This window comes from Podarcis erhardii (assembly GCF_964252035.2).
Source record: "Podarcis erhardii genome assembly, chromosome: 4".
In the NCBI taxonomy this organism is placed as follows: Eukaryota; Metazoa; Chordata; class Lepidosauria; order Squamata; family Lacertidae; genus Podarcis; species Podarcis erhardii.
The window spans coordinates 4,750,038-4,775,068 of record NC_138508.1 but is presented as its reverse complement, the minus strand read 5'-3'; the positions used below and the strand labels follow the sequence as shown (position 1 = coordinate 4,775,068).

General features: G+C 44.6%; 2 protein-coding genes across 2 annotated transcripts in view; one reads left to right on the top strand and one right to left on the bottom strand.

Annotated features, from left to right (window-relative positions):
* The window catches only part of LOC309340996 (uncharacterized protein), a 126,097-nt gene that overhangs the window by 24,462 nt on the left and 76,604 nt on the right, over window positions 1-25,031 (top strand). The window lies entirely within an intron of this gene.
* Window positions 12,328-25,031, bottom strand: part of LOC309340611 (uncharacterized protein) — a gene marked incomplete at its 3' end in the record, with an annotated part of 78,393 nt that continues 65,689 nt past the window's right edge. Inside the window, exons 5-6 of the mRNA XM_081859496.1 lie at window positions 14,070-14,196; window positions 12,328-13,646 (exon numbers count right to left, since the gene is read on the bottom strand). Coding sequence (XP_081715622.1) covers window positions 12,328-13,646; window positions 14,070-14,196 — 1,446 coding nt within the window. The remainder of the gene's footprint in view (window positions 13,647-14,069; window positions 14,197-25,031) is intronic.

The following is a 25,031-nucleotide window of genomic DNA, read 5'->3' as shown; positions in this document are numbered from 1 at the left end:
TCAGTTTCCAAAAGTTCTAGAATATCTATAATATTCCTCACATTGTCTGACAAATGCCTGCCTGGTAGAAAGCCTGTTTGGTCCCTGTGAATCTCCTCTAACAGCACTTTTTTGAATCTTTTTGCTAGAATGTCTGCAAAAATTTTATAATCCACGTTCAAAAGTGATATAGGGCGGTAATTCTTGACTTGATGTTTCTCAGTTTCTGTCTTTGGTATAAGTGAGATGAATGCTTCCTTCCACGATTCGGGAGCCTTTTTCCCCTCCAAAATTTGATTGCAGACTTCTTTCAATGGTTGTATTAACCAATCCTTCAATACTTTATAATATCTCGCAGTTAATCCATCTGGTCCTGGTGATTTTCCCAGCTTCATATCCTGGATGGCACTCTCTATTTCTTGATCTGTAATTTTCTCGTTTAAACTCCTTCTGTTGTTTTCAGAGATTTTTGATAGTCCGTATTTTCCAATAAATTCTTCTATCTCCTGTTCATTTTTTGGCCCTTGTTTGTATAATTTCTTAAAGAAACTTTGAAAACAATTACTTATCTCATTTGGTTTATTAATAGACTTCCCATCTACTTCGAGTGATGTCACTGTATTCAATTTTTGTCTCTTTTTCAGTTGCCAAGACAGTAGCTTCCCACATTTATCTGCAGATTCAAAAGTCTTTTGTCTCATTTGTTTAATTTTCCATTCTATTTCCTGGTTCGTCAATTCCATATATTGTGTTTGATAGAATTTTATTTCTCTTAATATCTCCTGGGATTTAGGCTTAGATCTCAATTTCTTCTCCCCTTCTTTTATTAGATTCCAAATTTTCTCTTTCTTCTCATTCTGCTTTTTCCTCTTTATTGAATTCTGTTGTATTAGGAAGCCACGCATCACGGCTTTACTTGCGTCCCAAATGATTCTTTTTTCTGTGTCTGATCTCAAATTAATCTCGAAGTAGTCTTTAAGTGTTTCTTGGGCCTTTTTGCAAATTTCCCCATCTCCAAAGAGAGTGTCATTCATTCTCCATCTAAAGGTTCCAGCTGTTGTCAGTTTCATTTCCATCTTGACAGCATTGTGGTCAGAGCAGGTCTTTGGGCAGATTTCTGTTTTTTTAACCTTTGATGCCAGATTACTAGAAATCCATATTTGATCAATTCTAGTCCATGTCATTTTTGCTTCAGAGAAGAAAGTCCCCTCCCTTTCCAGAGGGTTCCTAGTTCTCCAAATATCGATCAGATCCATAGTGTCAGTCAGGTCAAAAAAAGTCTTTGGTAGTCTTCCGTCATTAGATATTGTTTGTCTTTGGGCCTTATCCATGTTTGTAGAGACGACTCCATTCATGTCACCCATCATTATAATTTTAAAGTCCAAAAAGTCCATTAAAGTCTCATGCAACTTCTTGAAGAATTCAGCCTTCCCCTCATTTGGTGCATAAACTCCAACAATCAATATTTTTTCTCCATAAATTTGGATTTCCACTGCCAGGTATCTTCCTTGGTCATCCTTAAAGATCAATTTTGGTTCAAATTTTTCCTTGACATAAATCACAACTCCTCTTTTCTTGACTCTATCTGATGATATAAATTCTTGTCCTAATCTCTTGTTTGCTAAAAGTTTTCTATGTATCCTGGCAATGTGAGTTTCTTGTAAACAGATTACGTCTAGATGTTCCTTCTTTAATAAATGAAATACTTGGCCCCTTTTTCGAGGGTGGTTCAAACCATTGCAGTTCCAACTGAAGAGTTGCAGAGACATTTTGGTTACTGGGTAGACCTTCCACCGACTGCACCAAGTTGTTGTTCCTCCTCGGTCGGTGCTCGGTTCAGTCCAAATGATAGATTTGAGATGTCCGGTACTTCCTCCTCGCTGACAGTTCCTTTCTGAAGATCCTCTTGATTTCTTTCCAAAAAGAACTCTTTATCCTGGTTTGTTTTTATTTTAATTTTCTTCCCTTTGTAGCTAAAGGACAGCCCTTGTGGAAATTCCCACCTGAATGGGATATTATTCTTCTTAAGTAGATCAACTAGTTCTTTAAATTGAGATCTAACCTCCAAAAAGTATTTAGGAATATCCTTGAAGATTTGAATCTGAGAATTTTTAATGACCAAGGCCTTCTGGAAATGTAGGTTCAATATTTTGTCTCTTTGTTCCTTTGATCCTAAGGTAATTAAACAATCTCTTGGCTTCTTCCCTTGCTTCCTGCCAATCCGAAAGGCTGAGGTTATCATAAATTCATCTTCCTCTCCATCTAGCTCATCATTCCAGAAGTCTTGAAATTTGTCTGTAAGGAATTCCCCGAGCTTGTCCTCTTCCTCTTCTGGAACCAGTCTTAATTTCAGATTCTTACTTTTCCTTTCCAGTTCTAGTAGGGCTAATGCTGAATCATGTTCATGTACTTTTTTTACAATAGGCGCAAACAATAGGCGCCTATTGAGGTGGAGCGCATTCTGAACTCCCGATACCGCAGGGGAAAGCTGCAGTATCTCATAGACTGGAAGGGGTATGGATCTGAGGACCGTTCCTGGAAACCAGCAGCAAACGTCCATGTGCCTGCCTGCCTCCGTGATTTCCATGCGCCGTACCCCAGCAAGCCGGGTCCAGACCCTCAGTTGAGGGGGGTCTGGGAGGGGGGATGGTGTGATGGCCTGGGAATCCGATTCAGAGGCCAAACCAGAGGAACTCCAGCCTGCACAGGAGTCCCCGCCCCCAGGGCCGGCTGAGCTGGGGCAGGGCCTTGACTCTGAGGCACCTGCACCTGTGACGGATCCTCAGGAGCAGGCACCAGGTGAATCTACTCTGGCTCCAGAGGGGATTGAGGACACATTGCCTACAGGTGCGCCTCTCCCAGCCCTGTCAGGGGAAGGCGAGTCTCCCCCTGGGTCCAGTAACCCTCCAGCCTCTCCTGAGCTGCAGAGGCTCAGGGCAGAGAGGTGGACGGAACTGGTTTCTTCCAGGAGGAGTGCTCGCCTTAAGGCCAGAAGAGGCGGGTCACCTGAGGGCCGGGACCGCCACCACCAGGTGGCCTCAGAGAAGATAAAGGCCAGTCAGCCCGGTCCCAGGTTGCAGGAGCAACGTCGTTCAAGAGCTGTTTCAGTCAGCACCCAGTCCTGTTCCTTCAGAGTTCCTGTCCTTGCCTGGCTCCTCGCTTTGGACCCCACCTCGCCCATGGAGGACAGTCTGCAGACCCTCGACCCAGGTCCTGGACCTCACCCCACGGACTGGCCTTTATCTCCTCTGGGGCCTAGGGCGGTCCCGGCCCAAAGGTGACTTGCCTCTCCTGGCCTTAAGGCGAGCACTCCTCCTGATAGAACTTAGTTCCCTCTGCCTCTCTGCCCTCAGCCTCTGCAGCTCAGGAGAGGCTGGAGGGTTACTGGACCCAGAGGCAGCCTCACCTTCCCCTGACAGGGCTGGGAGAGGAGCACCTGCAGGCAATGGGTCCTCAATCACCCCCAGAGCCAGAGTGGATTCATCTGGTGTCTGCTCCTGAGGATCCGGCACAGGTGCGGGCCCTTCAGATTCAAGGCCCTGCCCCGGCTCAGCCGGCCCTGGAGGCGGGGACTCCTGTGCAGGCTGGGATTCCTCCGGTTCAGCCTCTGAATCAGATTCCCAGGCCATCACAGGAGCAACTGCGCCAGGCCAAGGATGCATACAAGGTCCAGGCTGACCGCCACCACCAGGTGGGGCCAGAACTCCACGTCGGCAAACCATGGGGCTATATAAATTCTAATTGGACTCCGTTAGAATTGGGCAAGTGTATCCAGGCTGCAATTAGCTTTTTGGTCCCTTAGGAACAACTGAACAACTTCCCTAGAGTGGAAGACCAGAGCCTATAATAATAAAAATCTCATAGAAAGGCCAAGGCAAAGACATCTCTCTCAATAAATGCCCAAACCTGTGCCACTACAAGGTGACATGGTCAATATGAAAACCCTACAGGGATTCACCAGGGATTGTTGCTGCTGTGATATGATGGAGGTGTGAGTCCAGAGGAGAGCTAGCTTTGACACCTGGGAAAACACAAAAAAGGCAGAAACAAAACAAACTGCGTTTTTCACTCATTATTTGACCTTCCCGCTAAGTGTAAAGCATAGACCACTATTGAGAATGTTTCTCCCAAAGTGCTAGAATGCCACAAGTAATTTAGGAACAAAATGCAACATGTTTTTTTTTTTATGTGATATCCTATGTCCAGCTATGTGCACTGCTACATCTGCAAACAGCTTTAAGAGGCCTCACATGCAGTCTCTCAAGATTTAAACGAAGGCATCCATTTACAACATACCAGGTTATTATTTGTGGGGCAGCAATTTTTTAGAAAAAAATTATATCCCCAAAGGGGGGAATTGTTATAAGAATTTTTAGGTTAGAGAGAGAGAGAGAGAGAGATCTAAATGTTCCAAGCAAACACATATATAAATATATAAACCACATGTCCAAAACCCACAGGAAAAGTCCTAAAGCCGTTTTGACTCTTTCAGTCACCTCAAATATTTCTCTACGAGGTCAAAGGAAATGCAGAAACCTTCCCATTGTCTCTGTCCTCACAAATCCTGCCTTAAGGGCACATTTAAGGTGTGACTAGGGTGAGCCTGTGACCTGGCTCAGGAATGAAGCATTATCATTACAAAAGAATCCAGGTAATCTAGTCAAGTGGCCATTAACAGGTAACCTGGCAGACAAGGTAAAAACAACACTCAGATTTCTGTTGTAGACCGCCTTTTCTGTGATGTAGGTATGATGTTTCTGTTGGAAAACTTGCCCCCTCGGGTGAGGCTGGCCTCTCTCCCTGCTCCTTGGGCCTGTTTACCGGTGATCCTCTCTGGCTGACATCCCGGACAGTCCAGGGAGATCTTGATAGGCGACTGTGAGGAGAATCAGAACTGACAGGTTAAACAGTTCTGAGTGACGTCTCACATTCTGAGGCATGGCTATGTTCACAGAGGGGAGTGTTTCTCTGTGTGTCTTTTTCCTTTCGCTTTTGCGGAGAAGCGGTGAGAATGCCAGCCAATTCGCCGGGCTGAATTTGCGATGTTACTCTACTGATTAAAGGCTATTGGAGATAAGAGAAAAGCCTGCTTTGCAGTCTGAGTTATTCCCACACAAGCAACAGTTTTTCCCCGCTGTGTAAACTTTGCTAAGAGGGCCAAAGAGGCTGGAGGAGGTTTTTACCGGCACGGACAGCAGTGGCGCAGCTAAGAAGAGTGCTGGACGCCATCTTGGCCCCCATAGGTTATGTAGGTCAGCCAAGCTTTGAAGCTGTTGCTGTGATGTGTCTGTGTGTGGGGGAAGCCAGCTGAGAAGCTGGAGCCAGTTGGAGCTGTGCCTAACGTTTGAGGCAGAGAGGAGCTCGCTGGGGAGGAGCTGGTCTGCAGAACCGGGTGCCGGAGCAGCTGCTGATATGTGAGTACGCTGAGCCCCGGGGGAGAAGATGGCAGACGGCCAGGATTCATACTCTGTCCCTTTTCAAAAATTAGATGGAAAGAATTGGGAGGAGTGGAGTAGGAAGCTGAAGGCATGGCTGGTAGCCAAGGGTCTGTGGGAGGCGGTCCAAGGGCCTCCACAGCAAGCTGCGGCTGATGCTTTGGCAGCAGATATTGCAGCTGCCCATGCTTCGCAGAGAAGAAATCACAAAGCCCTAGGAGCTATCGTGCTCAGTTTGGGGGGCTCACAGCTACCTTTGGTAGAGGGGCTGGAGACTGCTCATGAGGCCTACCAGGCACTAGAGAGAGTGCATCACAGGACCACAGCTGGGGCCAAGATCCACACTACCAGAAGCTTGTTTGAGATGAGGCTGCGTCCTGGGGATAGCATCAGACAGCATGTGACTGAGATGCTTTCTGTTTTCAATCAGCTGAGGCTGTTGCAAGTCAACTTTTCTGAGGAACTGAAAGTTTATATTTTGCTCAGCTCTTTGGACAAAAGTTATGACAATTTGTGTCTAACTTTGGAATCGATGAATCCCGCAGATCTTACGCTGGTGTATGTGACAGGAAGCTTGAGTGACGAACAGGAACGCCGTCTAAGAGAGGGCCGAGCTGGCACAGGGAGCCCATCCGGTTGCAGAGGGGGGGGCCAGGCCAGCGGAAGGCACAGTTCAGGCTTTTTCCACTCGTCGCTTCTTTATCTGCAATTCTGCTGACCATCTGAGTCGTTCCTGCCCCCGGAGAGCCAGAGAGGCTGGGCAGGATGTCTCCAAGGTCGCTTCCCATGGCAGTCAGCCAGGTTTCCATGGCAGCCAGTCCAGGAAAGGAGGCCAGCGTGGGAAAGCGCAGGGAGGACGTGACACAGGATGTGTGGAGGACAATCCTTATCACCTAGCTGCTGCTATGGCAATGATAAAGGACAACTCCAGTGAGGAGAGAGTGCTGCGCTGGGTCATAGACTCTGGAGCGAGTCATCATCTCATGCCACCTAGTGGAGAGATGTGGAACTGCAGGGCTGTTTCAACTGGGAAAACAGTTATTTTTGCTGATTGGTCACAAAGACATTTGACCACTGTTGGAAATGTGTCTGTTTCTTTCTTGCAGGCAGAGCTGGAGGTCTACGTTGTGCCTGAGATGAAACATTGTCTTTTATCTGTATCTTGTCTTTTACAGGAGGGGTACAAGGTTTGCTTTGAAAATAATGTCTGTTCTATTTCCAGGGGTGGGAGGCAACTCGTCAGTGTTGCATGTCAGAACAATCTCTTTATTCTGGAGACACCTCTGGAGGGTGAGAGGGATGCTGAGGGAGCACAGGTGAAGTGTGCAAACGTTCCCACTCATGATTCATGTGCTCATTTGTGGCACAAAAGAATGTCACATGGCTCTTGGGAAGATATCCAGAAGTTGCCCCAGTACACAGTAGGGTGCAAGATAAAAGCATGTGACCGATCCCTAGATTGTAGGGCATGCAGAAGGGCAAAGGTAAAAGGGTGCAGTTATCCCAAGTTGGAGAGAGTAACCACAAAGCCTTTTGAGCTTGTGCACTCAGACCTTTTTGGGCCCATGCCAGAGAGTCTGGGCGGGGCCAGATTTGCTCTGACGCTGACAGATGATTTTACCCAAACCGGCTGGGTCTTCTCGCTGAGATGGAAAAGCGAGGCAGCGCAACTGATCAAAGATTGGGTTGCGGCAGTGGAACTACAGTTTTCCACCAAGGTGCAAGGGTTTCAGAGTGACCGAGGCGCAGAGGTCACTGGGTCTGCTCTGCAGAGTTTCTTCCGCCAGAAGGGAATACGTCACTGGTTGACGGGTGCTAATTCTCCTCAGGAGGTTGGTGTGGCGGAATGCAAGAGCAAGGCACTAGCTCAAGCAGCTAACGCTTTACTGTTTGACTCTGGTTTGCCTCAAAGTTTTTGGGGGGAGGCGATAAAGACGGCCAATTTCACGATGAACAGGTCCTACAATTCAGTGGTAGGTGACACCCCGTATTTCTTACTCCACGGAAAGAAGCCGAAGCTGCATTTCTTCTGTGTGTTTGGTTCACAAGCCTGGGTGCCTGTACCAAAGGCTCAACGAAAGGAAGGTGACCCGAGGTCCCGGAAAATGATCTTTTGTGGGTATGAGCCTGGGACAAAGGGGTGGAAGTTTGCATATCCAGATGGTGATCAGTCCAGGCTTCTAGTTAGCAGAAATGCTGAGTTCTGTGAGCAGAATGGTTGGTCAAGGATCCATGCGAATCCTGATGTTCTCTCAGAATGTCTGTCTGATTCTGAGGAGGAGGGAGATGCAGAAGCTGAACCTGTTGATAAGGACCAGGTCGCTGACCAAGGTCAAGAACAGGGTTTGGCATCTCCACAGGTTGTTAAAAGAGAGCCCAAGAGTGAGCCTTCATCTCCCGTTAGCAAAGTTCAGAAGGCCCAAAGACGCAGTAAGTCAGAGGGGGAGTCTTCTGGTGTCGGAGACACACTTGCTGGCCCCAGTGGGTCAGAAGGAGCACCTGAGACAGTGCTCAGACGGTCCGCACGCACCACGAAGGGGATACCACCCGAGAGGTTTCAGGTCACCAGCGCGTGGGTTGGTTTCGCACAGTGCAAACCTGAGAGTTTTGAGGAGGTTCAACAGTTGCCTGAGACAGAAGCCAGGAAGGGGCAAGAGGCAATGGGAAAGGAGTTGAACTCAAAGAGATCTGTAGATGTGTCCTCACAGTTTCCCTCAGGATGCGAGACGAGAGGGGGTGTGAGAAGAATCAGAACTGACAGGGTTAAACAGTTCTGAGTGACGTCTCACATTCTGAGGCGTGGCTAAGTTCACATAGGGGAGTGTTTCTCTGTGTGTCTTTTTCCTTTCGCTTTTGCGGAGAAGCGGTGAGAAGGCCAGCCAATTCGCCGGGCTGAATTTGCGATGTTATTCTACTGATTAAAGGCTATTGGATATAAGAGAAAAGCCTGCTTTGCAGTCTGAGTTATTCCCACACAAGCAACAGTTTTTCCTCGCTGTGTAAACTCTGCTAAGAGGGCCAAAGAGGCTGGAGGAGGTTTTTACCAGCACGGACAGCAGTGGCGCAGCTAAGAAGAGTGCCAGACGCCATCTTGGCCCCCATAGCGACATCCCCCGGAATGGAAGATGCACACCCCCTTTGCATACCAGCAGGAGAAAGAAGATAGTCAGAAAGGCTTTTTACATCTTGTTTATTTTTGACTGTACATCTCCACAAAAAACATGTCTGATCAGTTCAGTCTCCTCCGAGCAAGTGACACAGACTTCCTTCACATACGCAACAGGAAGGTCTCATATTGCACTGAGAACAAAGCCTTGTGAATCCCCTGAACTGCCTGGAAGATTCTTTCCCAGGACTAGCCACATCATATGATGTAAACACTGAGCTGCCTGTTTGCAGCTGCATTGTACTCATATCCTGACAGTTTCTGAGGGTGGTCTTGGACTCCAGGTTGGGCAATTAAAAATGTCTATATAAGGGCTTGCACACATGGCTCGGGGTCCTCCTCCTCTGTCCTGCCTGTGGGTGGAGAACCCTGTTGCAAAAGTTAATAAAGAACAGGCTTACTAGCTGCTTTGCTTCTCAATATTCTCTGGTTGGTCTCTGTTATTTTCTCCTACCGATAGAGAACCTACAAAAGGACTGTATATGGGCCCTTGGGTACCCCATAAGGAAAAAGGAGCAGGTTTTTTCCCTTATATCACCTGCAATCATGTCTGCTGTGTTAGCATTTCACTCCTCCCATTGCTGGATATGTGGCTAGTATGTCACATGCCCCTATTTACTTTCCTAGGCTTGGGAAGTGTAAGAACGGAAGTCGGTCTTATCTCTTTCACTCTGCTGTGCTTTTGCACTGTTCTTTGTCTCCCTGTCAGTTGCTGAAGAAGAGAGGATGCCATCATGATCCATTTCGTGTCATCTGCAAATGTGACGAGCATCCCCTCATTTCCTTCAACCATGTCATTTATCAAGATGTTGAACAACAACGGGCCGAGGTCAGAACCCTGCAGCACCCCTCTGGTCACTTTTCCCCAGGATGAGGAGGAACCATGAAGGAGTCCTCTTTGGGTTCGGTCAGTCAAATCCACCTAACAGTTACCTCATTCAGTCTCATTTTGAAGGAGAAGGGGTAGATTTAAGAGACCAAATTCCCAAGGGCATAAAACCTCTTCAGTCAGTTTAAAATCCTCTTTCCCAGTTTGATGTCCTAAGACATATACCTCATTCAGCCCACATTTTACCAGCTTCCTCACATAAATATCACAGAGGACTCTGTCCAAAGCCTTACTGAAATCGAGATGCACAATTTCCACAACAGTCCACTGATCAGCAAAGTTTGTAACTCCATCCAAAAAAAGAAAAGGAGAAAAGGAGAGATTTCTCTGGCTTGTCTTGTTTTTGAGAAAGCCATGCTTTCATCCTGTATGTTTATATTGTAAAAACTTCAGATGAAGGGCAAATAAATTTTTAAAAGCATAAATGAGGATATTGACAAGCTGGAACTTGTGCAAAGGAGGGAAATTTATGTCTTTAACTTGGAAACCACATGACCCAGTGGTGCTGACTTGGATAAAATATTGGTGGAGCGCCAGGTAAGTCCTGCCTTGCACAATCCATCATATGATGCACTTGTGGGAATGTTCAGGGATGCAGGAAAGGATATATTGTCTGAGTATATCCTTATCCAACTTGTGTTAACAACTTCCACAATATCAGCAGAGTAACATTCCCTTTTATTTTAAATTTGCAGCGTCTGCCTTTGCTCAGGCTCGCTAAAGCCTCTATAATAACTGTTCTGGTATTTTCCCCTTATTCCCTCATAAAATAGAAGAGACGACACAGTCTTTTACAAAAATATAAAAAGAGTTTACTCACATTCTGTTCACACTCAGATCCCAGAAGGCAGACTTAGCTTAATGAAGTAACATACACTTGGAGTCTATCTCTTAAGAAGACAGTTACAGATAGGTAGCCGTGTTGGTCTGCCATGGTCAAAACAAAATAAAAAAATTCCTTCCAGTAGCACCTTAAAGACCAACTGAGTTAGTTCTAGGTATGAGCTTTCGTGTGCATGCACACTTCTTCAGATGAAGAAGTGTGCATGCACACGAAAGCTCATACCTAGAACTAACTCAGTTGGTCTTTAAGGTGCTACTGGAAGGAATTTTTTTATTTTGTTCTTAAGAAGACAGTCCCTTTTTCCTCTCTTGGCTGGAAGCCAAGAGGGCATCTCTGGCTTAATAGATGTTGTGTCTTCGATGCATGTAGTCACAGAGAGAGAGATGGCTGCCCTGCCCTGTGCTTTTGTCATTACCTGCACAGGTGAGGCCACACCCACCTCTAGTCACATGCAGAGGAAGTCTGTCCCAGCCCAGAAGGAAAGAGGAAGTTGACCTGCTGGCTGGACAAACATCCCTCCCCATGTGTAAACATGTTCACTCTAGGAAGGTTGTACTTGACTGCTCTTCTGTTTTACAGCATGCATGCCATTAGAATGGCATTGCCTATAATGGCAGCAACGTTTTAAAAAAGTAATATTTTGAGCCCGTAGTTCAATTTCCCAGCAGCTTCCCTTGCCCCAGAGACACTTCTAGCATTCCATCTCCTCTACCTGTGGCATTGTTCAGCAGTGAGAAAAGTGACCTCTTCACACTGATGTCCATTTGGTATGGCCCTTTCCAGGTTTTTTCCTGCCTCTTGTGTTTGTCTTTCATTTGTTCTCCTGTGTGTGTTGCCAGTAGAAGCCACAATTCTGTGGGTACTCTAGGTGGTGCAGAAAGCACCTAGAAGCTCCCTAGAGGTAGAAGTGCCGATCAAACTTCAGTTTTGCGCTCTATAAATTCCAATTAGGAGTACTGGGGGTGGGTCAGATTCTGGGGTAGTGCTTTTGTCCAGCAGAGGGTGTCACAGGGCCAGCCTACTTTCCCTTTAAAGCAAACTTGGGTCTCCAGCTGTTTTTGGACTACAACTCCCATCATCTCTAGTTAGCAGGACCAGTGGGAAGGGATGATGGGAACTGTAGTCCTTAATGAAATAAGAAGGAAAGACTGTAAACTTTTTCAATATGCGGTTACAGCAGCAAGAACTTTACTGGCCCAGAAATGGAAACAAGAAGAAATTCCGACGATAGACGAATGGAGACTGAAGTTGACAGACTATTCAGAATTGGATAGATTAACTGGAAAAATTAGATATCTTAGAGACCAAAAGTTCATCGAGGATTGGGGGAAATTTGTTGAATATCTGAAAAGAATATGTGATGTGCAAACAACGCTGGCGGGGTTTCAAGAAGCACTGTAAAAGTTGAGATATATTGTTAAAAGGCAATAGAGGTGGGAGGGAAGATCAATGGCAATATAATCAGAGAAATGCGTAACTGAGAGGTAAATATGGATGATTATCAGAGAAGCCGAAGGAAGTCAAAAAGGAATCAAATGTATGGAAATTTGTGCAATTTGTATAACCGTTTTGGAAAATTAATAAAATTATATATATAAGATGGGAACTATAGTCCGGGAGCTGCTGGGGACCCAGGTGTGGGAAAGCCTGATTCAAAGCAACTTTTCCATTTTGCCCACAAAGATGGGACCTGTCCATGTTTGTATCTTCTTGTATTTTGTTTTCCTCATGACCTTTCTGCGTTTGTTTGTTTTTTTAAGAGGGCAAATTGAAAAAGAAATTGTATGCCAAGTTGCAGAAGAATAAAAGGTTGTGTATGAAAAAACACACCAAAAACTGGGGGGTGGCATCCTTAAATATTTTATTGGGGGTGGGGCAAAGACCCCTAGGCCTTTAAGAGATGGCTCCTATTCCCTACACCCACAGGTCTCAGGATGGTTACAACATAAAAAAATATTTAAAAAACCCACCACATATTAAAAGGGCATTAGATGTCAATCAGCCAAAAGCCTGGTTAAAAAGGTGCGGATTTGCCTGGCTTCCTAAAGCTGTATAATGGTTTTTCTGACCATTGTATGGATTCTTTGATGGGAAGTTTCTCCTCTGTATGAATTCTTTGATGAGCAGTGAGAGAGGAGCTATCAGTGAAGCTCTTTCCACATTCCACACACTGATAGGGTTTCTCCCCTGTATGAATTCTGTGATGGGAAGTGAGATGGGAGCTCTGACTGAAGCTCTTTCCACATTCCACACACTGATAGGGTTTCTCCCCTGTATGAATTCTTTGATGATAAGTGAGAGAGGAGCTACGAGTGAAGCTCTTTCCACATTCTACGCACTGATAGGGTTTCTCCCCTGTATGAATTCTTTGATGGGAAGTGAGATTGTGGTTGTGAGTGAAGCTCTTTCCACATTCCACGCACTGATAGCGTTTCTCCCCTGTATGAATTCTTTGATGAGCAGTGAGAGAGGAGCTGTCAGTGAAGCTCTTTCCACATTCCACACACAGATAGGGTTTCTCCCTTGTGTGAATTCTTTGATGCTTAGTGAGATCGGAGCTCTGACGGAAGCTCTTTCCACATTCCACACACTGATAGGGTTTCTCCCTTGTATGAATTCTCTGATGCTTAGTGAGACTGGAGCTCTGACTGAAGCTCTTTCCACATTCCACACACTGATAGGGTTTCTCCCCTGTATGAATTCTTTGATGATAAGTGAGAGAGGAGCTACGAGTGAAGCTCTTTCCACATTCCACACACTGATAGGGTTTCTCCCCTGTATGAAATCTCTGATGCTTAGTGAGATTGGAACTCTTCCTGAAGTTCTTTCCACATTCCACACACTGATATGGTTTCTCCCCTGTATGAATTCTTTGATGGGAAGTGAGATGGGCACTCTGACTGAAGCTCTTTCCACAGTCCACACACTGATAGGGTTTCTCCCGTGTATGAATTCTGTGATGGGAAGTGAGATGGGCACTGTTCCTGAAGCTCTTTCCACATTCCACACACTGATAGGGTTTCTCCCCTGTATGAATTCTGTGATGGGAAGTGAGAGAAGAGTTATCAGTGAAGCTCTTTCCACATTCCACACACTGATAGGGTTTCTCCCCTGTATGAATTCTTTGATGGGAAGTGAGAGAGGAGCTATGAGTGAAGCTCTTTCCACATTCCATGCACTGATAGAGTTTCTTTCCAATGAGATTTTCTTGATGGGAAGTGGAATTGGAGCTCTGACTGCAGCTTTCTCCACACTCCAAATTTTTATGTGGCTTCTCCTCCCTGGGGATTTTATCGTGGTCACCTTTGCTCTCAATTTCCAATTCATCAGAATCTGCAATGGAGACAAAAAGGGATTAGAGCCTCAGGAACAAATGGAAAAGAACTGAAGGGAGTTGGGTGTGTGTTCATTACCTGTGTTGTTTGTCATTTTACCAACATATTTATTATTAGATTCTGAAGACTTGTTGAATGTTGTTTTGTCTGATATATAGCAGTGGTCAAAATTGTGGAAGGTTGAAGCTGACACTGAAGATGGCCTGGAAAGTTCACACCAGCCCACTCGTGGTAGAAAAAGGAATATTTTGAAGAAGATTGTTCAAAGAAAAAACTGTTAAGTTACTGTTTATTGTGGGGGTGGTAGGTTCCCAGGTGTTATAGGGGCCACTATTGAGCTCTGTGAAAATATGTGAGGTTGGTCTATAGACATATTTTTTGAATTTCCTGGCAGATAGGACGATCCCACAGGGAGCCTTACCAAGAGAGGCCACGATCCCACGATTCTCCTCCATGACGTCCTTATGCAGAGCTCTCTGGTCAGGATCCAGCAACGCCCACTCCTCGTCCGTGAAACGAACAGCGACATCTTCAAAGCACACTGGACTCTAAAAGAAAAAGGGAAATGTCCTCCTCTGAGACAGCAGAAATATGATCTGCTACACAATGCTCTGTTGTTTCCTTCCTGTTAATAATAGCAATAATAATAATAATAATAATAATAATAATAATAATAATAATAATAATAATTTATTATTTATATCCCGCCTATCTGGCTGGCTTTCCCCAGCCACTCTGGGCGGCTTCCAAAAAACACTAAAATACAATAATCTCTTAAACATTAAATGTGTCCCTAAACAGGGCTGCCTTTAGATGTCTTCTACAAGTTTGGTAGTTATTTTTCTCTTTGACATCTGGTGGGAGGGCGTTCCACAGGGCGGGTGCCACTACCGAGAAGGCCCTCTGCCTGCTTCCCTGTAACTTGGCTTCTCACAGTGAGGGAACCGCCAGAAGGCCCTCAGCACTGGATCTCACTGTCTGGGAAGAACGATGGAGGTGGAGACGCTCCTTCAGGTATACTGGACCGAGGCTTTCAAGGTCAGCAGAAAAACTTTGAATTGTGCTCAGAAACATTCTGGGAGCCAGTGTATGTCTTTCGAGACCGCTGTTATATGGTCTCGGCGGCCACTCCCAGTCACCAGTCTAGCTGCCGCATTCTGGATTAGTTGTAGTTTCCGGGTCACCTTCAAAGGTAGCCCCACATAGAGCACATTGCAGTAGTCCAAGCGGGAGATAACTAGAGCATGCACCACTCTGGAGAGACAGTCTGCGGGCAGGTAGGGTCTCAGCCTGCATACCAGATGGAGCTGATAAACAGCTGCCCTGGACACACAATTGACCTGTGCCCCCATGGACAGCTGCGAGTCCAGAATGACTTCCAGGCTGTGCACCTGGTCCTTCAGGGGCACAGTTACCCCATTCAGGACCAGGGAGTCCCCCACACCACGCCTCCTGTCCCCCCAAAATAGTACTTCTGTCTTGTCAGGATTCAACCTCAATCTGTTAGCCGCCATCCATCCTCCAACCGCCTCTAGACACTCACACAGAAATTTCACTGCCTTCACTGGTTCCGATTTGAAAGAGAGGTAGAGCTGGGTATCATCTGCATACTGATGAACACCCAGCCCAAACCCCCTGATGATCTCTCCCAGCAGCTGCATGTAGATGTTGAAAAGCATGGGGGAGAGGACGGAACCCTGAGGCACCCCACAAGTGAGAGCCCAGGGGTCTGAACACTCATCCCCCACCACCACTTTTTGGACACGGCCCAGGAGGAGGGAGCGGAACCACTCTATGACAGTGCCCCCAGCTCCCAGCCCCTCAAGACGCTCCAGAAGGATGTTATGGTCGATGGTATCAAATGCTGCTGAGAGATCCAGCAGAACTAGGAAACAGCTCTCACATTTGTCCCTAGCCCACCGCAGATCATCGAACCAGTGCGACCAAGGCAGTTTCAGTCCCATGATGAGGCCTGAATCCCGACTGGAAGGGATGCAAATGGTCCGCTTCTTCCAGGCGTGCCTGGAGTTGTTCAGCAACCACTTGCTCAATCACCTTGCCCAAGAATGGAAGATTTGAGACTGGGCGATAGTTAGCCATATTGGCACCATCTAAAGATGGTTCTTTAATAAGCGGTTTGATAACTGCCTCTTTCAGCGGGTCTGGGAAGGCTCCCTCACAGAGAGAAGCATTCACGACCCCACGAAGCCCATCTCCCAGCCCTTCCAGGCTAGCTTTTATAAGCCAGGATGGGCATGAATCAAGGAGACAGGTGGTAGGTTTCACTTGTCCAAGCAGCCTGTCCACATCCCCGAAGGTAACAGATTGCAACTGATCCCACAAAACCTGACTAGACAGGACACTAGCACTCTCCCGCCCTGGCCCTGCTCCCACGGTGGAGTCTACCTCTTCCTGAATCTGAGCGACTTTATCTGCAAAAAACTTTGCAAAATCATTGCAGGAGATCATGTGGCCCATACTGGGCCCCGATGTAGCAGGTGGTTCCACTAAATTGCGAACCCCCTGAAAAAGTCTCCTGCTGCTGTTTTCTGCAGATGCAATAGAGGCGGCGAAGAAAGTCTTCTTTGCCATTGCTACCGCCACTTGGTAGGCTCGACATTGAGCTCTAACCCGTGTCCGGTCAGCTTCAGAATGAGTTATCCGTCACCGGCGCTCTAGCCGTCTCATTGATTGTTTCATTTCCCTCAGATCCGTGGAAAACCACAGGGCTGTCTGGGCTCCATGCAATCGGAGAGGGCGCTTCGGAGCCAAACAGTCAATAGCCCTGGTTAACTCCACATTCCAGCGGGCCACCAGGGAATCAGCTGAAAGGCCATCAACATGGGATAAAGCATCCCTCTCTGGAAACCATTTGGAGCCATTAAGTGGTGGGGCGGACCATCTGAATCGGTCCCACCTCCATGCAGAGGGGAAGGGTCGCGGTTTTATGAATCATTGACCTGGCATTGCACAGCAGCACCTTCAGGTCATGTGGGTATCCCTTGCTGATTCTAGTATCCGTCCAGTCAGTACCAGGCCTGGAGGCAGGGATAGTCCTCCAACAACGACTAAACCTCCTCCTACCCGTGATCACTGAGAGCGGTTGTCCCAGTGCATCCCCCCCATGGAACATGCCCCAGCTATTTTGTGGGCTGGCAGCCCTGACCCCCCTTAAGAACAAAATAAAACCCTTAAAAAACAGAAAGAACCCACAATAAAACAATACAAACAAAAAACTGTAAAAATTGCAAACACATTAAAATCAAAGAAATTCCCGAACCCAACCAAACATCCACCCCACCCCCCACAAAAAAGTACAGTGCTACCCCGCTAGACAAATGCCCCGCTAAACGAAAAACGCGCAAGACGAAAGGGCTTTCTGATATCTTTTCTGCTTCGCAAGAAGATTTTTTCTATGGGGTTTTCTCACGAAACGAAATTTTTTTCGTGGTCTCCCTTTTTTTTGCCTTTTCTGAAAGGCGCTTAAGCCGCTTATCTGCAAATTGCCGCTTATCCGCTAAGCCGCTTATCTGTCAATTACCGCTTATCAGCTGATCCGCTGATAGCGGAGCTCCGCAAGACGAAAATCCCTGCAAGACGAAGGCACCCGCAGAACGGATTAATTTCGTCTTGAGGGGTACCACTGTAATCAAAAGGGAAAAAAAAGAATTTTTTTTTTTAAAAAAAAACATTTTAAAAAGAACATTGCACCGCTCCAAGTCCACCTGGCCAGCAGCAGCAGCAGCAGCAGCAGCAACCGTCCTTATGAGGCTTCAGGCCCCGCCCTGGGCCAGGTGGTGAGTGGCAGGAGCAAGGCACTCACGCAGGGGAGTTGTTTCAACAGGATTGCTTTGCTGCACATTTTATTTATGGATGCTTATTTTATTCTAAGTTTAAATTATGGGTATTCGTTTTTGTGCAAATAGGTTGTACTCCACCTTGTGTTATTCAAGTCATTCTGGAGGACTTCCGAGTTAGCGCGAACGGCTAATGGCGGATTCCCTCCGAGCTCCGGAGGGAATCGGCTCTGCTGAGGACGGGTCTTGCCGTGCCGGCGACACGGGGACCCTCAGAAACCGCAGGCGCGGAAGCCTGCGGACTTGGTGACTCGGTGGGCACCTTAAGCGCCCTCCCCGACCCACGAAGAGCCTTTTTAAAGGCTGCGGAGAGGGTACGGAGAGTGGCGTGGTGCTGAGAGTAGACCGCTACCTCAGTAGAGCGAAGCCGCAAGCCATGGCCGGAGAGCGCTGACTTTCTTCCCAAAATTTGGACTGGATAACAAAGGACCCGTGAGTAGTGGAATTTGGACTTTAAAAATTTTATCCTGTGAATTCGGCACGATCGGGGGATGTGTTAAAGGGAAGTTCGCACCCCCTCTACTTATAGACGTTTTAAAGCAAGGAACGGAGAATTAAGGCGGAATGAATACTGTTTTGAAGATTTAAAAGTTTCTCACAAATTTGATAGAACAAGATTTTTGTGCTGGAGAGAAAGGGAATTTGGAACTTTGTGTGTATCCCCCCCAAAAAACCCGGGAGTGTCCTATTTGGGTCCCGGAGGAAGAAGTGAAAGGAGTTTGACAGCTGTCAAAGAAGCTGTCAAACGGGCGGACAAAGTAAAGAATTTTGCTATTTAATAACTCTTGGAATTAAAGCTGATACATTTGGACTGAGGCGAATGGAAACAAAGTATTGATAATAACAAAGTAACAGATTATTGGAAAAGGACTACTAAATAACTGAAAGCCCCCTAGGGGGAATTAGTGACATTACAATGGCTGCAGAGGGAAAATTACTGGCGGAGATAGAAAAAATGTTCTTTCTCGTGGGAATCTTGCAGGAGCAGAGTATGGCTCTAAGTAAAGTTTTTATGACCTTGAATCCTGAAACAAACAACTCTGCTGAATGCACAAAGGAGATGTATGATAAAAATTCTGCAGCTGAGCAGGAAGAGATGCCTTTGGAATTGACAGAGAAAAAAGAAGGAGTTCAGACACTACAAGTGGAAAATATCAACCAGGAATCTGCAGCGTTAGAGTATGAGCAAAAAGACCTTTGGATTACAGACCTGCGAAAGATGAGAAAGAAGAAGAGAGAAGCCCCTGGAGTACTTGGAATATTAAAACTAGAAAGAACAAAGCAATATGATTGGGACTTTTCTCTTGAGTATGGAAAACTAGATGGCCTTTCGCAGCAAACACTCTTCAACATTCTGAATGAAAGAAAATATGATCTGACTCTGACTGAACTCCTTCGGGGTCTTAGGACCATCAAAGAGGACTACCAATATAGCTGGCAGAGAGGGACTGACAGAGAATCAGACGCCTCGGACGTGAGGAATCCGGGCTAGAAATATTTTTTGTTTGTTTTCTGGACATTTGTCTAGGAAGGGACAGAAACCGGGGCAGGGGGGGGAGAGAATAGAATTATAAAATGTTATGTTTTGTTTTACTTGGTCAATGTGACCTATAATTAATATAATAAAGGGAAAATTTGTGAAGGGGAAGTTAGATCGACCTTAAAAAAAAAGAAATTAATGATTATAAGAGAATTGGATAGTTGAATATAGATAAACAAAAGAATTTAATTTTTAAAAGCAATGTGAATATCTTTAAGAGGTTAGGTAAGAACTTGCTGAATTAATTTTGGAATTGGGATGTAAGAGGAGGGGGTGGGGGGAAGTCAATGAAAGTGGGTAAAGAAACTTAGGGTATGTAATTGTATTTGTGTCTTTGTCTGTCTTTGTCTTTGTGTGTGTGTCTGTTGTTATAAAATGTAAAAACCCAATAAAAATTATTTAAAAAAAAAAAAATCAAGTCATTCTGCATAGGCATGCATTCCAGTTTCCCCAATGGAAGGATCCACTTTCTCCTCTCCTCCTGAGCTGTTCCCTCCTAAGAACTAGAGCCAAATTCGAGGGGTTCATGGGGGCATGGAGAAGGGGAGGAATTGGAGGCAGGCGCCATTTTGCAGCCGATGGGGCTGGTTAGGTGAATCCAGGCCGCTATTTGTTCTCTTTTGTACTCTGCTTAGATACCTATTTTTGCATTCAGTTATCAATCTAGAAATAAAATAAGCCTCATTTGCACCTTTAGCGCCCCCCCTTTCCGTGGGGAACCCCCCCTTTTTTCGGGGTTTCTGGAGCGGATAAGGGAGAGCGGCGCGGTGCTGCGAGGCGATCGCTTTTTTCACGGAGTGAAGCCACACAGCTGTGGTCGGATAGCGCTAACTTCTTTCCTGTGGACAATTTGACTCTAAACAACTACCCATGAGTAGAACAATTCGGAAGACTATCAAGGGAACTTTTTAAAGAACTTTAATTTGAAACTACTTCAAAAGAAAGACTTTAATTTGGCGCTACAGTGGGAAGGCTTAAACAGGAAGTTCGCCTTCTGCTTTTGTAAATAGTACAAAGCAAAGAGGCTGCAAGTGAAGTCTTGGAAAGCCGAATGGATAAGATCTAAATTCCAGACTTTTGAAAGATTAAATCCCCCCCCCCTTGTAGCAGGGAGAAAGAGGGGGGTGCTCTTTCTGACACTTTTAAACCTGCAGGGAAGGGACTTTAAGACTAGAGAAATCCACCACTTTAAACCTGGACTTGGTCTGCCAATGGAACATTGAGATTGCTACTTTGAAGGAGCTCTTTTGGGTGAGAAAGTAGAGTCTTTGTTTCCAATCGTTCTTAAACTTTTAAAAGAAGGGTTTGAAACTGAAAGTAACAAAATTTGGCTACAATTGGAAGTATTTGGAAAACTTTAAGAACTTTAAAGAACTTTAAAGTAACAAGAATTTTAAGGATACATTGTAACTACCTCCTCCAAGAGGAAGTTTTTGAAACTGCTGTAAGGGCTGGAGAAGGGAAATTTCCACTGGTAAAATAGAACTGTGAGACTGTGAGACTGTGAGAGTGACCTTGATATTCCTCAATTGTTATGGCAGATGGTAAAGACTCTCGGGAGGGGACTTTGAGATCTGGGAGACAGTGGCAGCAGTCTCGAAGGCAGTCAACGGCAGGCCTTTCGGCCTCATCTAACTCATCTCCAGCTGCTCCAGCACAATCTAAGGTGATGATTACAGAGGAGACTTTTGTTAAAACATTTGAAAAAATAAATGCATCATTGGAGCAATTAAATAAGAGAGTGGAGGTTGCAGTTACCTCTATGAATTGAAATACAGAATCTATCCAGGAATTAATAAAGGGAAATAAAAAGATAAAACAAACCGCAGAGGAAGCCAAGGAGAAGGCCGAAACTGCAGACTGTAAGGCGTCTGCTACAGAATCTAAAGTATTAAAGTTGGAATCAGAGGAAATTCCAGATTTATGGAAACAGCTTGATGAACATAAATTGAAATTGTCTATGATTGAGCTTAGGGACAAACAGACCAACTTGAGGATCAGAGCAGTCCCAGAGTTGGAAATGGGCAGCTTGACAGACTTTATTGCCAAAGAATTTGTCGACTTTTGGAACCTGGATGAGGAGGAATTTAAAATCGTGACAGCTTTCAGACTTGGAAGAGGAGGAAAGAAAGATAAAAATAGAATAAGGGACTGTCTGATAACACTACGATCCAAGGAGGAAAGAGATAAATTTCTGGGCTGCCACTACGATAAATCTTTGGAAATCGCACAATCAAGAGTGGAGATCTTTAAGGATATCCCGAAGCATCTCTTGGAGCTCAGATGGGACTATAATGACTTAGTGGGTCACTTGAGAAAGAACAAAATCAACTTCAGGTGGGAATTCCCCCAAGGCCTATCCTTTACCTACAGAGGAAAGAAGATAAAGATAAAATCAGTGGAAGACAAAATTAAATTTTTGGACAAGTACGAAGAAGACCTACAGAAGGAGACGGGACAACAGCCGGGAGCACTGGTATTGGATGTATCGAACTTATCCTTTGGATTAGACAATAGAGTGAAATCAACAGACGAAGAACAACTCCAGGGTGCAGTTGGAGGAAAAGCAGAGTAATTACATCATGGCATTACAAATATTAAGCTGGAACATTAACGGCTGTAACTTGCCCGAGAAGAGACGAAAAATTTTCCACTTATTGCAAAAGGAACAATTGGACTTGATCTGCCTACAAGAGACACACGTGACTAGGCTACACAGGAAAATTCTCAGTAATAAAAAATTGGGACAAGAATTTATTTCATCGGACAAAGTTAAAAAAAGAGGAGTAGTAATTTATGCAAAGGAAAGCCTATCACCGAAACTCAAATTTAAAGATGAGCATGGAAGAATTGTGGCAATTGAAATTCAATCACAGGGAGAAAGATTTTTAATTGTAGGCATCTATGCACCAAATGAGGGGAAATCGGAATTCTTTAAGAAGCTACATGAGACTCTGTTGGACTATTTGGACTATAATTTGATCCTGATGGGGGATATGAACGGAGTGGTTTCTACCAATATGGACAAAGCACAGAAACAGGTAGTTACCAAGAATGGTAGACTACCAAAAACCTTTTTTGATATGACGGACACTTTAGACTTAACTGACACTTGGAGACTAAAGAACCCTCTGGAAAGAGAGGGAACTTTCTTTTCTGAGGCTAAAATTACATGGACAAGAATTGACCAAATCTGGGCAACTAGAGGGTTGGTTCTGAAGATTAGAAAAGTGGAAATTTGCCCTAAAACTTGCTCTGATCACAATGCTGTTAAGATGGAACTGAAACTAACACCAATTGGATCCTTCAGATGGAGGATGAATGACACTTTATTTAGAAATGAAGAAGTGATCAAGAAGGCCCAAAAAACTCTGAGAGACTATTTTGAAATAAATTTGAATACAACGGTCGAGAAAAGAGTAATTTGGGACACAAGTAAAGCAGTCATGAGAGGATTCTTGATACAACAGAATGCAATTAGAAAGAGACTACAAAATGAGAAAAAAGACAAAATCTTGGAGAAAATAAAAGGAGAAAAGAAATTGAGAGCGAAACCAAAATCACAGGAGATTCTGAAAGAGATAAAGTTATACCAAGTACAATATATGAAATTGATGAATCAGGAAATAGAATGGAAAATTAAACAAATGAGACAAAAGACTTTTGAATTGGCAAATAAATGTGGGAAACTGTTGTCCTGGCAAATGAAAAAAAAGACAAAAACTTAATATCATTACAAATTTGGAAGTGGAAGGAAAGAATATACAGAATCCAGGGGAGATAAGAAAGTGCTTCCAGAGGTATTTTAAACAGCTATATACACAGGAGCCGCAGAAAGAAACAGACATTGATCGCTTTCTGAAATTAAACGGTTTACAAAAAACTCACAAGAAAATAAACTAATGTTGAACTATAAAATAATGGATCAGGAAGTAGAATTGGCTATTCAGAATATGCAATTAGGTAAATCACCAGGACCAGATGGTTTGACTGCAAGATATTACAGATCATTGAAGGAATGGATAATACAACCACGAAAGGACGTTTGCAATGAAATACTGAAAGGGAAAAGAGCACCTGAGTCGTGGAAGGAAGCTTACATCACACTTATACCAAAAACAGAATCTGAAAAGACACAGCTTAAGAACTACCGCCCCATATCTCTACTTAACGTGGATTACAAAATTTTTGCAGATGAGCAAACATATAAAATTGACCAAAACACAGAATGTTTAAATAAATTAACTGGACAAGTAGCACAGAATATACAAGCAATTGGAGAATTGAAGGAGGCTGCAGGGGAAAATCGGAAATTGGCTGAAGATACCAGCCAAAAACTTGAAAATTTAGAACAAGAGGTAAGACCACTCTGCAAACAAGTAGGTGAACACCAGATCTATCTTTCTATGATAGAATTGCGGAACCGGGAGAGTAATTTAAGGATAAGGGCGATACCAGAAGTGGAAGAAGGCAACCTAGCTGAGTTTTTGACTAAAGAATTCTCCAAATTTTGGAACTTAGAGGAAAAGGATTTTAAAATTGTTTCAGCTTTCAGGCTTGGAAGACTTATAAAGAAAGAGAAGCCCAGAGACTGTTTGATAATATTGAGGTCAAAGGAGGAAAGGGACAAGATTCTGGGCCTACACTACGGAAAGTCACTGGACATTTCGGACAAAAGAATTGAGATTTACAAGGACATTCCTAAACAACTGTTGGATCTTAGATCTAACTATCTGGAGCTGACAAGATTGCTAAGGAACAACTCAATCATCTTTAGGTGGGAATTCCCCCAAGGATTATCTTTCACCTTTAGAGGGAAGAAGATTAAAATCAGAACATTGGAAGATAGAGATAAATTTCTGAACGCATATGGAGAGGACCTTCACAAAGGAACTGAGCTACCTCCAGGGCCTGAAACACCAGAGGTACCTGCACCCTTGGATCTTGAAGACCCAGTGAATAAGGTACCACCCCCCGAAAAATAACCAGATTTATTCAGGATGTCTCTGCAACTCTTGAGCTGGAATATTAATGGTTGTAACATCCCGGAAAAAAGGAGGAAAATTTTTCATATATTAAAAAAAGAACAATTGGACATTATTTGCTTACAAGAAACACATGTGACTAGGCTCCATAGAAAGGTGTTAATAAACAAAAGACTTGGCCAAGAATTTATATCTTCGGACAGAGTAAAGAAGCGAGGGGTGGTGATATATGCAAAAGAGAGCCTGTCACCTAAATTTTTATTCAAAGATGAGCATGGAAGAATTCTAGCAATTGAGATACAACATCAAGGAGAAAAGATTCTGATACTAGGAATTTATGCACCAAATGACGGGAAATCGGAATTTTACAAGAAGTTGCATGAGATTATGCTGGACTATCTGGACTACAACAACATCATTATGATGGGAGATATGAATGGGGTCGTATCGACTAACATGGATAAGTCACAAAACCAAAATGTTACAAAAGACGGCAGACTACCAAAGACTTTTTTTTGAAATGACAGACAATATGGACTGGATTGACATTTGGAGAACCAAGAACCCCCTGGGAAGAGAGGGAACATTCTTCTCTGAAGCCCAGCTGACTTGGACAAGAATCGACCAAATATGGATAACTAGAGGTCTGGCACCCAAGGTTAGAAAAGTGGAAATCTGCCCAAAGACCTGCTCCGACCATAATGCACTGAAGATGGACATGACACTACTGCCAACCGGTTCCTTTAGATGGAAGATGAATGACAACTTGTTTAGAGATCAGGAGATTATTAAGAAGGCCCAAAAAGCTTTGAAGGATTACTTTGAGATAAACATGAGCACTACGGTGGAAAAAAGAACTATCTGGGACGCAAGCAAAGCTGTGATGAGGGGGTTCTTGATACAACAGAACGCTGTAAAGAAAAGGATACAAAATGAAAGGAAAGACAAGACCCTGCAGAAAATCAAAGAACTGGAGAAGAAGTTAAGATCAAATCCGAAGT